At 39.7% G+C, this 15,486-nt stretch overlaps 1 protein-coding gene across 1 annotated transcript in view; it reads right to left on the reverse strand.

The window, feature by feature from the left end:
- Positions 1-1,218: 1,218 nt before the first annotated feature.
- Positions 1,219-15,486, reverse strand: part of LOC119429081 (inactive dipeptidyl peptidase 10) — a 142,578-nt gene continuing 128,310 nt past the window's right edge. The window contains exons 20-26 of the mRNA XM_037696798.1: positions 15,388-15,453; positions 12,735-12,789; positions 12,087-12,183; positions 11,708-11,766; positions 5,228-5,300; positions 3,199-3,272; positions 1,219-1,381 (exon numbers count right to left, since the gene is read on the reverse strand). Coding sequence (XP_037552726.1) covers positions 1,259-1,381; positions 3,199-3,272; positions 5,228-5,300; positions 11,708-11,766; positions 12,087-12,183; positions 12,735-12,789; positions 15,388-15,453 — 547 coding nt within the window. The 3' untranslated portion in view covers positions 1,219-1,258. The remainder of the gene's footprint in view (positions 1,382-3,198; positions 3,273-5,227; positions 5,301-11,707; positions 11,767-12,086; positions 12,184-12,734; positions 12,790-15,387; positions 15,454-15,486) is intronic.

Below are 15,486 nucleotides of genomic sequence, written 5' to 3' on the forward strand. Positions count from 1 at the left end.
ATGATCAGTGCTTTATCACTTTCATACACTGATGGGATACATTGGAGGCAACGAGGGTTCAGTGTCTTGCCCAGGGTCACTTTGGCATGTGACTGCTGGTGGAATCGAGTCCCCAACTCTTGCAGTGGAGGAAGACTGCACTAACCACTCAGCCACAGCTGCTCCTGCGTGTGTCCGCTGACTGGCCGGTTGAAAGAGGTTAAAAAAAAAGTCCCGTTAAGCTCTCAATGGATCACCGGATCATCGGCCGCATGTGTCCCGCTCCACACTCTGCTGACATTTGTTGTGGAAGAAGTTGCAGTGGGTTCGGGCCAGGCCGGATCAGGTTTTTTAGGCCCGAATGCAACTCTACTTTAAAGTCAGTCTAGTTCTGGAAACACAATGACTTAAAAAAAAAAGTTTTAGCCTATCCTAATCCAAATACTTTCAATGTGTTTTCCAAGATACTACATTTAAACTTAAGTTTCATTAATAAAATGCTGGTTTTCACCATCTTATTTAAAAGTTTTGTTTTCCATTAAGAACATTGAAGCCCGGTGGAGATTGTCCAAGGGCCACTTTTGGTCCTCTGGCCATATGTTGCTCATGTCTGTCTCAAAGTCACTGTGATGCAAATTCATTATTAAAACCTTTACATCGCCACTAATTTCATATTACTTCGTTATTCCAACAGAAATTGCAGGAAATGCTCCAGGTTGCACCAAATGTGCTACAGCTAACGTTGGCATGAACCGCTATGAAGTTTTTCTCTATTGGTCTTGTTTTAAGACAACAAACCTTTTTAGTCTTGGCCCAATCAGGACTAGCAGTTAGCTAACTGTAATTTTGGTCAAAATAAAACATTTTCAACAAACTGAGTTTGTTTAAAAAACTCTCTGAAACAGGTTAGATAGTTATTGCTCATGGCATTCCACAGAACCCCACTCCCAAAGAGCTGAACTGTTTTACTGAAACTGCAAACACTTGTTTGGCTCATGATAAAGCAAAAACTAACTGTATTTTACAGAATTTCAAAATAAAACAAATATGAAACATGTTTTTTTTTTCAAGGAATGTATAGTGCCAGTCAGGGGCTGGAACTGACCGCCTAATGACATCGGACAAGCTGCTGAACTGTGAGAGCTTAAATCTAGCAGTCGGATTCATCACAAAGAAGCTTGTTTTGTCCATCAAATGTTGTGCTACGAGTGGAAAAAAAACAACACAATCACACACGCTTGGTCTACCGGTGTACTCGTAAACACACAAAAATAACCGTTCACTCGTCCCGCTGCTCGAGTGACGACGAGTCGAACAAACATCCTCTGAAATATCCAATTAGAGCGTGAGTCAGCTGGATCCGGCTGCGTCTTGACAGGAAGTGGCCTTCGTCCGGGTAGATCTGCTCCACGGAGAGAGTAGAGAAAAACACAAACAACAAGGTCGCTCAAAACATTTTACGCACAAAACTTTAAATAAAAAAACGAGTGTTTGTCTTGAGCCTGAGGGGGTTCTTGTTCCATCTCTCCGCTCAAGGCTGACGACTACTTTTGCACAGGAGGCAGACACCCAGAACATTTCCTCCATGCGCTCAGAATGCCTCTGTTTATCAGAATCTGAGCAAACTAGAGCAATTAAGTTGACATGAGTTGTTCCATGGTCGTTTTGAAACTTCTAAAACGGATAAATGGTCAAATTCTCAAAATAATAGTAACTAGAGAAATTGCATTTCCTGTAAAAATGCAGTGTGAATGCTTATTGCAGGAGAACTTGCTGAAAAAAAGCTGAACTTAGCTAAAAAACATGCTGAAATTGAAGAACAAGCCTAAGAAAGCAGAAAGAACACACATTGGACACACACAATTGGTTTAAATTTTCTGAAATTAGCAGAAAATTAGGAAAGTAGCTAAAAAAAGCTGCAATTAGCAACAAAACAAAAAAAAAAAACCTGGAAAAAGTAGCTGAAAGGCAGAAAGACGCGTAAACGACCAGAAGGAAGTGGAAAGAGCTGAAATTAGGTAAAAAATGTGTAATTAGCTGAAATTTAAAAAATTAGATTAAAAGCAGCAAAATAGTAGCTGAAATAGCAGAAATAGCTGAAACTAGCTTAATTAAGCTGAAAGGAGCATAACAAGCTGAAATTAGCAAAAAGACGTTAATTAGTCTGAAAGTAGCAGAAATGACTGTCAAAAGCATGAATCTGAAAATAGCTGAAATTAGCTTAGAATGCTAAAAAGGTAGCTGAAAAAGTGGAACGAGCTTAAATTAGCAGAAGAAAGCAGAAAGATGCGTTTCATGAAAGAAGCAGAAATTAGCACAAAAAGTGGAAATTATCTAGAGAAAAAAAAAAAAGCTGAAAAGTAGCTAAAAAGGCAGTAAGAAGCTTAAATCACCAGAAGGAAGTGGAGAGAGCACATTTTATTTAAATTAGGCTGAAAAAAGTTTAAATGAGTCCAACAAATGTGGAATTAGCTGAAAAAACTTAAATGAGCACAAAAAAAAAGCTAAATAGTAGCTGAAATAGCAGAAAAAAGCTGAAAAGAGCATAACAAGCTATTAGCCGAAAGACGTTTGAAGAAGCACAAAAATGTTGCAGTTAACAGAAAAGATCTGAAAGGAGCATAAAACAGCTGAAATTAGGTGAAAGAAGCTGAAGCAGAACAAAATGTGAAAGGAGCAGTTTCGGTTACAAACAGATCTAAAGATTTGAAGGATCTAAAATGAGCTCAATTCATTTTCTATGAGGAAAAAAAGTGGCAGAAACGACTAAATATTTCAAAAAGGTAAAGTTGCACCAATACCAAAAGTCACAGCAGGATTGTCCTGAAAGAGCTGAATGTTTTGATTTATGATTTATTTGTTGAAAGAGCACAAAAATTGTGGAAAGACAAAGATGCTGAAAAATGTCCAGAAGAAAAATGGATCACAATAAAGTGAATGCTTCATAAACATTTACACAATAAATGAAGACATATTTAAGTTTCAATCTGTCTACAAACTCAAAAATATCCATACATTCATCTAAATCAAGGTCCATTAACTTCCTGTTGGTGATTATGTTTGACTGAAGCTGGTAGATTCTCTAGGATTTGTTTATGAACGACGCAGGAAGCATCGAGGCTCAATGGTTCAAATCAATCGCAGAGTAAGGCCTTGTCTTTATTTGGCGTCTTTTTAAAAAGCATCCTGGCGTGCACCTTTTCAGAGAGCATTTCTTACCTGCATAGTGTAGTTAGCTGCGATCTTTATAAGGTGTTTGATGAGTTCTGCTGAGTGCTGGAAGTGAACGTTCGCTGCAGGGACAAAAGAAGAAATGGGCATCGGGGAGATTAAATTCATGCCTGAGACTCCGAGCTCAGGTTTAAAAAACATTACAGTAGTCCCTCACGTATCGCGGGGGTTATGTTCCAGACACCCCTGTGATACGTGAAAATCCACAAAGTAGGATCGTTATATTTATTTTGGTATTTGTATAAATTTTAAGGCTTTATAAACCCTTCCCAAACTCTTGAAATGTTCTTAACAATGTTCGCACTTGATTATTTTAAATAAACAATCCATGCTGCTCGTGCAACTCACTCAGGTATAAGACAGAGCCCCGCCCCCTCCTTTCTTTTTCCTAGGCTGTCTGTTGCTCGCCTGCCTGTTGTGTGTATCTGGGATACGATGGGGAAAGACAGACCCCGCCCCCTCCTTTCTCTTTCTTGGCTGTGACAGACAGCCTTGGAAAGAGAAAGAAGGGCGGGGGGTGGGGGGGTGGCGCTGTCTTATATCTAGGGGAACTGCACTCAGCCACTCGCTCTTTTTTCAAATTGATTCATTCTTATTTTTCCACCTAAGCATTTTCTCCGATATTCTATATTTGTTCATCTGATGGTGAGGTGGAACACCTGGAGAGCTGGTGTAAAGAGAATAACTTTCACATCAATGTGAAGAAGATAAAGGAGATGATTGTGGACTTCAGAAGGAACAAAAACATCTACACCCCCCCTGAACATAAGAGGATCTGCGGTGGAAGTGGTCTCCAGCTACAAGTACTTGGGTGTACACATGGATGACAACCTCAGCTGGAGCAACAACACCACCAGCCTGATCAAGAAAGCTCATCAGAGACTCTACTTCCTCAGACGGCTGAGGCGAGCTGGTCTGGGAAGCTCAGTCCTCACCTCCTTCTACAGGTGTGCAGTGGAGAGCATCCTGTGCTCCAGCATCAATGTGTGGCATGGAGGCTGCACAGCTGCAGAAAGAAAAGCTTTGCAGAGAGTGGTGAAGGCTGCACAGAAGTCTGTCGGAATCAGCCTCCCCACCATCACAGACATCTACACCTCCAGATGCAGGAAGAGGGCCACCTGCATCATGAAGGACCCCACTCACCCAGCACACACTTTTTGCCCCACTCCCCTCAGGAAGGAGGTTAAGGAGCATTAAGTGTAGAACCACTAGACTGAGGAACAGCTTCTACCCTGAGGCTGTTAGACTCATGAATCTCTAACTAGAATAATCACTGTGAAAAACCATATCATGTTGCTGCTGATCTGTTTCATGTTGCTGCTGATCTGTTTCATGTTGCTGCTGATCTTTTTCAATGTTGATGTGTTCATGCGTGCTCATCCGCTCACAGACTCATGTTCATGTTTGTGCTGATGTTCAATGTTTTATGTTATGAGTGCTTAGTGTATATTTAGTTGATGTTTTTCTTACTTCATATCTTAGATGTTATTACTGTTTTTCTTAGACATTTTATTGTTGGATGTAACTGGGACCTTGTGTACATAATTTTGCTCCACCACATGTACCACATGAGGTGCGAATGACAATAAAGAAACTCTGACTCTGACTTGTTCATCCCTGCTCCCTGATTAGTAGCGATGGGGAAAGAGAGAGCCCCCCGCTCCCTCCGTTCTCTTTCTGAGGTTGCCTGTCATAGCAGAGAAAGAAAAAGGAGGGGTCGGGGTGTGGGGTCTGTCTTTCCCCGTCGCCTCTGCTGTGACAGACAGCCTCAGAAAGAGAAAGGAGGAGGCGGGGTCTGTCTTTCCCTATCGCCATTTGTGTGTTGTGTACAATTGAAAACCCGCACAAGAGTGAGTGCGTTAAAGTCAAACCGCGAAGTATCGAGGGACTACTGTACACCAAAGAGAGGCTAAACTGTCAGCCTTTTATTCTCCTCTCATTTACATTTTAATACATTAACATGACGACGAAAGAATAAAATTGATCTTTGCTGTTTGTTTTAGGGTGAGGTACGTACCGTCGGCTGTGCCGTGGGCCAGGAAAAGACGTCCTCCTTCAAGGCCTCTCATATTGGGCAGCACTTTGGATGCCTGGAGAGACAAAGTAAGTGAAATATTTAAACTATGTTTAAATGTCAATAAAAATCCTAGTACTATTAAAAAATATATATAAACTTTTGAAACTTGACGGATAGATCACTTTTTGGGGGAATGGTGGCGCAGAGGTTAGAGATGATAGGCCTGTGATCGGAAAGTCGCAGGTTCAACTCCCTGTACCGTCAACATCAAAATGTGGATGGAAAAGGTGAAACACCCACACCTGCCTCCACCCTCATTCGCCCCACTCTGGGCCCCTGAGCAAGGCCCTCAACCCCCACCATCTGCTCTCCAAAACAGGTCTCTCGTGACTCAATGAGACTACATGTAGAAATAAAGGGTAAATAAAAAAACTAAACTTTATAGTTATTTTCATTATGTTGTAGATATATTCTGTAGATACTTTAAAACGCAAATACTAGAACAAATAAACTTTGTTTTCTCAAAAGTTTAGATTCTTTTTGATGGGGAAATTTTAGCTTGTAGGAACAAACAGCTGAATGAGTTTTGCTGAATGCTGATTAAGAAGTTGAAATCAAGCTGAAAAGTTTTCATTGCAGAACTGCGTTGAGTTTGAGCAGGTGACACTTGCTGAAAGCAGGAAAATAAGTGGAAAACAGCTGAAAAACAGGTGAAATGTGGGAAAACAAACTTGAAGAAATGTAGCAAAAATGATTCGAATAAGCTGAAATATACAGAAAAAGGCTGAATAGATTACAAAATTCCTAAAAGCAGCTAAAAAGAAAGTGAAATGAGCTAAAAAAAAAAGTGCTAAAAAAAGTAGCTGAAAAGGCTAAAGAAAAAGCTGAAATTGTCCAAATGAAACAGAAAAATGAACAAAAATGCTGAAATTAACAGAAAAAACGCTGAAAGGATCAGAAAATTGTCTAAAAAAAAAAAACCCTCCTGAAATGAGAAGAAAGAAGCTGAAAGGCGCAAAAGGAAGCTGAAATTAGCATAAAAGCTGAAAAAAGCTGAACCAGATCTAAAGCTGAAATGAACAGTGAATGGTTTAAACAGCACAGTGTTTGAAAGATGCATTTAAAAAAGCTAAATATGTAAAAAATAAATAAATAAAACAACAACAACAAAAAAAACACAAATACTAAAAAGTCAAAGCAGGAATGTTCTGAATGAGCCGAATGTTTTGAAATTGGAATGAGTTGCGTGCTGAAAAACGTATGGAAGAAAATCGGATCTCAAAAGTTACAATAATTTCTAAATATTCACACAATGAAGGTCACATGACTGGTGTTACAACCCCTGACCTCTAGAGTCTGTGTAGTCTCTCTCTTTGTTTATGCAGATTCAGGTGTGGGAGCACACTCAGCTGATTGGCTGCCAGGAGGCTGCAGAACAGCAACACCATTGGACCAGCAGGAGATTGCCACACCAATCAGATGATGATGAGGGCCACCTGCACCCTATAAAAGGCTCCTGGAATCATTCCTTCAATGGGGCAGTTTTAGGCAGAAGTTTTGTACAGCTGCCTCTACTTTGGTTGTGAGTTTGACTGGTTGTTTCAACTTGTACTTGGAAAGTTTTTGATGAACCTTTTTAATGTTTTTGTCTGGGTTGTTTTGAGACTGGACTGACTTGTTGGGTTATTTTAGTTATTCAATTGTTGCAGCAGCATTTGACCCACTTTAGTATATTTTGTTGGGCCAGAGTATTTGTCTGTGGAACATTTTTTCTTTGTAATAAACCCCCCCTTTTAAAATCAATCAACTCCATCTTTTTTTCTCTGGACACATTTTATGTTGCACCTCCTGATACCCTAGACCTGGAGGCGTAACAACTGGCAATAAATAATTCAGACAAAATGGACAACAATTTATGTATTTCTTTATTTTTATATCTTGTGTAATTTCTTGTGTACCATATTTTTTGCTGTAAAAGTTGCACCCTTTTGCATAAATTAGCATGCCTGCGACTTATGCGGTGAAGCAACATATTTGTTTTCCCCATCCCCATATTTATAAACCAGTTTTTGGCACAACACCAGCCCACATTTTCCGGGAGTCACCGATGATAATAAATGCGACTTATATGGCAAAGCGACCTATTTGTTTTTTTCCCCCACTTTATTAGACGTATTTGGACTGATGCGACTTATATGCCGGAGAGACTTGTACGGCGGAAAATACGGTACTTATGCTTCCAAAAGTCAAGAAGGCTGTGTCAGTCATCTGAAATTGGGGTAAGGCTTTCAGTGGTAGATGCCAACCCAATCGGTCCAACGGCTCATGAAACTGTTCAGCAATTTGTAGACATACAGGAGTATTTTGAACTGGATTCTAAAGTGAACCGGTAGCCAGTGCAGTGAGGCCAAAACTGGTGGAATGTGCTCTCTTTTGCCTGTACTGGTTAAAAATCGGGCTGCTGCATTCTGGACCAGTTGTAGTCGTGCAATGGAGGTCTGACTGATACCAAACAGGAGTGAATTGCAGTAATCAAGCCTAGATGTAATGAATGCATGTATTACTGTCTCCAGGTTATTTTTGGACAATATGAGCTTCAGTTTAGACAGCCGCCTCAGTTGGAAGAAACATGATTTAAAAATCATGTGATTAAGTTTCAGGGAAGGGTCCATTATCACTCCCAGATTAGTGACTCTGTTTTTCTGACAGGATTAGAGTGGAAAGGTTGATGCAGTTGTTTGTGATTGTGTCATTTAAAGGGATTAACATGACTTCAGACTTCTTTTCATTGAAACTTAAGAAATTTAAAGCCATCCAGTCCCTGATGTCAGCCAGGCAGTCGAGCAGAGGTTGAATAGAGCATGTACCATTGTGTCTTAGGGGGAAGTAAATCTGACAGTCGGCGTAGAAGTGAAATGGTATGTTGCGTTTCCGGAAAATAGCACCAAGTGGCAGCAGGTATAGAGAGAATAGGAGGGGACCCAGGATGGACCCCTGCGGAACCCCCCATTTAAGCTCTGTTGCTGCAGAACTAAAATCCTTGATGGAGACACAAAAGGATCTGTCAGTGAGGTAGGATCTGAACCAATTGAGGGCTGACCCTGTGACGCCCACCCACTGCTCCAACCTAGCAATGAGGATCTCATGGTCGATTGTGTCAAAGGCGGCTGTGAGGTCCAACAGGACAAGCAGCACAGAATCACCAGTATCTGGATCTGAAGATGTCATTAAAAACCTTCAATAGGGCAGTTTCAGTGCTGTGGAGAGGTTTAAAGCCAGATTGGAAAAGCTCTAAGATGGCGTGATCCTCCAGGAAGCACTTCAACTGGGACTCAACTGTTTTCTCCAGTATTTTAGAAACAAACAGGAGTCTGGAGACAGGCCGGTAGTTGGACACGACTGAAGGGTCAAGGTTTGTTTTTTTCAGGAGAGGCTGGACAGCAGCATGTTTAAAGATGTTTGGCACCACGCCAGTGGATAAACTACTGTTTACTATAGCAAAAATGGATGGACCTAGAGTAGGAAAAACCTCCTTTAGTAATCAAGGGGCAACCACATCAAAGGGGGAACCAGAAAGTTTCAAGCTGCACATGACCTGCTCTAGAGAAGACAGAGTGATGGGTTCAAAATGGTCAAATAGAGCTACAGATTGAGGTGGGATGGATGGGTCATGAGTTGGAGTGGAAATGAGCCCGGGTGGTCGCAATTTTTTCCAAAAATTACTTAATTACTGTGTATTACTGTGGCCTCCGACTTCCATCAAGGGGTGCTGCAGCACCCTCTGCATCCCTACTTCTTCAGTCTTAACTGTAGTTGTTCAACATGACTGTTTACCCTTCAGTATAGGAAGGATATAAAACATTCTAACAGATATTTTTTAGAAATTAAAGGTTTATTCAATGTATTGTGTTTGTGGAGACAGCACTCTAACTCTTTAGGTTCAATCTGTGGCACCAGAAGTCCTCATTACACTGATGGTGTTATTTAAAAAAAAAAAAAATCCTCCACCTGTCATTCTCATCATTCATTTCCCCCCATGTGAGTTTAGAGACGTGACACCTCTCCAATCAGACGGTCAACCGGACGTTTTATGTCCCGACTGTCTCCGCGGCTCGGAGGACAAGCTGTGTGTTGACACCCTGCTCTGTTGCCACGTAACAAAGATGCAGACACCTCTCCGGCTGCCGAAGTCACAAAAATAGTGCAGCGTGTCCCAGTTCTTACTAACCCACTTAGAAGACAAACCACTAACTGTAACCTTAAGGAGGAGAAACACCAAGTTTTCATGCTTAAAGCTCAGATTGAAGCAGCTTTACTATTTTACTGAGTTCGTCTTCACAAAATAATTTTTTTTTTTAAACAACTATTTAACTGTACATTATATGAAATGCTTCATCAACTAGATACTTCGTCACATGTACACTCAATAACCTACACGTTGTATCAACTCGTTTTGAAAGTACCATATTTTGATTGATTTGTTGTGATGCTTATTTCTTTCTTTTTTTCTGCAAAAACTGAGTAGTGTGGGCTGATGTCTTCACAGTATTCTGATTTTTTGAAATCCTGTTTTCGTGGGTTTTCATGAGCTGGAAGCCCAAATTATGTACAAACCGTATTCCAAAAAAGTTGGGACACTAAACAAATTGTGAATAAAAACTGAATGCAATGATGTGGAGGTGCCAACATCTAATATTTTATTCAGAATAGAACATAAATCACAGATCAAAAGTTTGAACTGAGAGAATTTATCATTTTAAGGGAAAAATCTGTCGTTTCCAAATTTCATGGCATCAACAAATCCCAAAAAAGTTGGGACAAGTCCATTTTTACCACTGTGTGGCATCCCCCCTTCTTCTTACAACACTCAACAGACGTCTGGGGACAGAGGAGACCAGTTTCTCAAGTTTAGAAATAGGAATGCTCTCCCATTCATGTCTAATACAGGCCTCTAACTGTTCAATCGTCTTGGGCCTTCTTTGTCACACCTTCCTCTTTATGATGCGCCAAATGTTCTCTATAGGTGAAAGATCTGGACTGCAGGCTGGCCATTTCAGTACCCGGATCCTTCTCCTACGTAGCCATGATGTTGTGATTGCTGCAGAATGTGGTCTGGCATTATCGTGTTGAAAAATGCAGGGTCTTCCCTGAAAGAGATGACGTCTAGATGGGAGCATATGTTGTTCTAGAACCTGACCATAGTTCTCTGCATTAATGGTGCCTTTCCAGACATGCAAGCTGCCCATGCCACAAGCGCTCATGCAACCCCATACCATCAGTGATGCAGGCTTCTGAACGGAGCGTTGATAACAACTTGGGCTATCCTTGTCCTCTCTGGTCCGGATGACATGGCGTCCCAGTGTTCCATAAAGAGCTTCAAATCGTGACTCATCTGACCACAGAACAGTCTTCCATTTTGCCACACTCTATTTTAAATGACCCCTGGCCCAGTGCAAACGTCTGAGCTTGTGGAGTTTGCTTAGAAATGGCTTCCTCTTTGCACTGTAGAGTTTCAGCTGGCAACGGCGGATGGCACGGTGGATTGTGTTCACTGACAATGCTTTCTGAAAGTATTCCTGAGCCCAATCTGTTATTTCCTTGACAGTGGCATTCCTGTTTGAGGTGCAGTGACGTTTAAGGGCCCGGAGATCACGAGCATCCAGTAGAGTTTTACGGCCTTGACCCTTACGCACAGCGATTGTTCCAGATTCTCTGAATCTTTTGATGATGTTATGCACGGTTGATGATGATTACTTAAAAGTCTTTGCTATTTTACGCTGGGTAACACCATTCTGGTATTGCTGCACTATCTTTCTGCGTAACAATGGTGGAATAGGTGATCCTCTTACCATCTTGGCTTCTGAGAGACACTGACACTCTGAGAAGCTCTCTTTATACCCAATCATGGTGTCAATTGACCTAATTAGTGTTAATTGGTCTTCCAGCTGTTCGTTACATGCTCAATTTCCTTTTTCCAGCCACTTATTGCTACTTTTCCGGGATTTGTTGACACTGAAATTTTGAATCAATATATTTTTACTTTAAAATGTTACATTTACTCAGATTAAACTTTTGATCTGTCATCTATGTTATATTACAAATAAAATATTGAAATTTGCCATCTCCACATCATTGCATTCAGTTTTTATTCACAATTTGTTTAGTGTCCTGACTTTTTTGGAATCCGGTTTGTAAAAATAAACAAATACTTGAAATCATTTAAATTGTGGGCTCTGAATCTATCGTCTATTAAAGATCAACTTTTGGAATGGAATTATGGAAGTTAAACAACTTTTCCATGATATTCTTATTTTTTGGAAAGGGTCTGTATATACAATATATATATATATATATATATATATATATATATATATATAGTGCGTGTGTGTGTGTGTATATAAATATATATATATATATATATATATATGAAAAAAAGGAAAAATTATCTCAGAATGATGATGAATAAAAAAAGAAGCTCACCTGGTATCTGTTCTCTTCAACTGATGTCGAGCCGAAGTATCTTTCTGAAAAAGCTGAAGCTGAAACAGAAAACATTTTTTTTTTTCCAATACACGTTGGTCTCTATATTATTAACTATAAAAAGGTTCAAATGCCTGTCAGTCAAACAATAATCACATACAACAAATCCTTATTGAGTAACTCTGAGGATTCACTCCTTTAATAGAGGACTTTTCATTTTAAAACTTGGTAATTTTGAATTCCCTAAAGCAGAGTAAATTGTAATTAGTCACATAATCCTGATTCGAGGTGGAAAAAAAAAAAATCACAAGATAAAATTGCAAAGAAGGAAATGAAGAGTTTGTGCAGCAGTAGAGGTAATAAATGTGTTTTTGCTCACCATACATGGTCCAGTCGATGACGGGAGCCTGAGCTGCTGCACACCTGATCAGCTTCTCGGACTTCAGCATCATCAGGGTCAGATATCCACCGTAACCCTGCAGAGACGCACAGTTAGCTCCCCAGAGTGACGGGGGGTGGGGGGTGGTGGTGTTACAGGACTGAGTTTTAACCTTTTTAAGTGAGATCTTTGATTTGAATTAGTCTGCCTTTCATGGTTTTGGTAAGAGCTTATGTGAGGCTGCTGCAGGAAAGAATAATGTACGTGAGACTTTCTCAAATTTTTATTTGCAATTATCTATCTCATAAAATCCCAATAAAATACTAAAATTTGTGGTTGTAACGTAACAAAATGTGGAAACTTCAGGGAACTCATTTGTAAGGCACTGTAAGTATAAAATAAGTTATAACCATTTTACTTCAAACTGTAGGAAAAGAAAATAAACTACCATAGGTCAGGTTCAGATTTAGCTGTTTAAACTGAAAAGTGCAGCAACAAATGTTCACGTTTTGTAGCTGTTTTATCTAAATAAACTGACAAATTTGGATAAAATGAAACCTCATATTTAAGATTTTGTGTGTAGGAATCAGATGTCTCCTTCTGCAAGCATGAACTGGATGTTGAGGTGTTTTGAGTCAACGGACTAACCTCTCCATAAACTCCGACACGAGTGTGGTCGACATAAGGCAGCTTCAGCACGTATCTGAAATCAACACAAAGGAGTTATAAAAGCTGTAATATTTGATATTTCATTTCACATTAAACATTAAGTTGTAGTTCTGAGACTAAAAAGGTCATCTATCTGATGGATTTCAATTTGTAAACGTGGAGTTCCTCAGGGTTCAGTGCTTGGACGAATACTCTTTACCTTGCATATGCTTCCATTAGAAGCAGAATAAACGTCATTATCATTGCACCAAGATACAACGATAACATTAGGTAATGTTATTAAACAGCATGGGATAAACTTTCTTTGTTATGCTGATGATACGCAGTTATATTTCTCCATGAAAACCAACAAATCCAATCAGCTATTTAGACTACAAGCATGTCTTAAAGACATAAATATCTGGATGACTCTCAATTTTCTACTTTTGAATACAGAGAAGACTGAGGTTTTAGTTTTTGGATCTGAACATATTAGGAATAAATTTTTCAGTCTTTCGTCCTCCTCGGAGGGCATTAATCTGTCCTCCAGCTCTAATGTTAAAAATCTTGGTTATTTTTTATCAGGACATGTCTTTTATCCCCCACATTAAAAACATTACTAGAACCTCCTCCTTCCACCTGCGTAATATCGCTAAAATAAGAAAAATCTTATCTAAAAATGATGCAGAAAAACTGGTCCATGCATTTGTCACATCTAGGCCTGTCACAATAAACAAATCAATTAATCGCATGATAAACGAAAATTATCTACCTCATTTTCATTTATCGGCTTTATCGTTTCTTAGTGTCTCTCTCTTTCTACTGGACACTGGATGACAAAAGGCTCAACTACGGTGCTCTTCACTGACCCACCCCTTTTTCTTTTCTCTTTAAAATCCATTTTAACCGTCAAATCACGTTTTTGGATCGTTAAAAGCAGCTAAGCTTCGAGCTAAGCTAACAGGCCGACCTCGGGGAAAAAAACCTCCGTCTTGTTGAAGCTCCAAAATACATGGTTGAAACCTGTGCCTTTGTGTAAAATATTGTTTTTCTCTGCAAAAAAAAGCTGAGAACTTGTTCACTGATTTTTTTTTTTTAATTTATTAAAAGTTTTGTGTGAAAAATGCTATGATAAAGAGCTCAAACCACACTGAGCCTCAAACATTTTGAAAAACGAAAAAAAGGAGAGACAGCCCATGTCACATCAAGGGGCCTCCCTCCCATTTTTCTTAGAGACACGCTGCTCGCTCCCTCACTATCCATTCTTGGGTTCAAACAGTCTTTTACTGCCATCCAGTGGTCAAAAAAGGTACAACACGCAAAAATTAACCAACATTTCTTCTTAAATTTGACAATAATTGCTAATTATTGTCAAATTTCAAACAATTTTATCATTTATCGCAATAATTTCTGAGACAATCGCCCAGCAACATTTGTTATCGTGACAAGCCTAGTCACGTCTAGACTGGACTATTGCAATGGTTTCTGGGTGTCCAAATACTTCTTTAAAAAGTCTTCGGTTGATCCAAAATGCTGCTGCCAGAGTCTTAACTGGAGTTAGTGGGAGAGATGATATCTCTCCAGTTTTAGCTTCTCTCCATTGGCTCCCTTTCAAATCCAGAATTGAATTCAAAATCTTACTTCTAACCTACAAAGCCCTCAACAACCTAGCTCCATCTTATATTACAAATCTTATTGTTCCATATTTTCCTAACAGAGCACTTCACTCTCAGACTGCAGGCTTACTTGCAGTTCCTAAATTTTCCAAAAGCAGAATGGGATCTTTCAGTTATCAGGCTCCTCTCTGGTGGAACCAACTTTCAGTTTCTGTCCATGAGGCTGACACATTGTCCAGTTTTAAGACTGGGTTTAAGACTTTCCTTTTTGATAAATCCTGTAGTTAGGGTTGGCTTTATGCTGCTATAGGCTTTGGCAAAACAGAAGACAAATTGACCTCATAATTGTTCAAATTGAATAGTTTTCATTTGATACTCTTTCTATCTTAACATGTGATTCTCGACCTGCCATTGTGTATCTGTTCCTCTCAAACCCAGCTGATCGAAGCAGATGGCCGCTTGTCCAGAGCCTGATTCTGCTAAAAGTTTCTTCCTCATGAGGGAGTTTTTCTTTTCCACCGTCGCCTTCATGCTTGCTCAAGATGAGAGTTCTGTGATGGAGTTAAACTCAAAGCAGTCTGCTCCTCAGATATATAGTGTAAAATTATTATTTTTATATATGAATATTTCTGTTCAGTGCCTGGACAAGACTGCTGTTGTGACTTGGTGCTATATAAATAAACTGAACTGAAATGAAAATAGCAACAGGAAATCGGGATAAAAAATTACACATTGTGCACAAAAAAATACTACAAGGTGGAGACCAGTGGGGGCAGTGAAAAGGCAAAAATGATAGACTATCCAACGTCCCAGATTTTGGAGCCAAAGCTAATTCCTACATCAACAACTGCTCATTTCTCTGCAGCAATCTTAGCCAAAACCCGGCCTCCTTTTTGCCTCATTGTTCATTTCCATCCTACAAATCCCAAAATTGTTTCCAGGTTTTGTTTGTCAGTGCACACCCTGGTGGAACTCTGTGGTAAAACGACGCAGGACAATTACGGACGAAGATAAAGATAAATTTCACCGTTACGTACTGAAGAGCTGCAATCTGGTCGTCTACATCGACAGAACCGAGCCTCTGATGGATCTGCTCCAGTACTCTGTGAATAGACAAAATTAACACGATCAGGATC

The sequence above is a fragment of the Nematolebias whitei genome, chromosome 23 (genome assembly GCF_014905685.2).
Source record: "Nematolebias whitei isolate Nwh7 chromosome 23, NemWhi1, whole genome shotgun sequence".
Taxonomy (NCBI): Eukaryota; Metazoa; Chordata; class Actinopteri; order Cyprinodontiformes; family Rivulidae; genus Nematolebias; species Nematolebias whitei.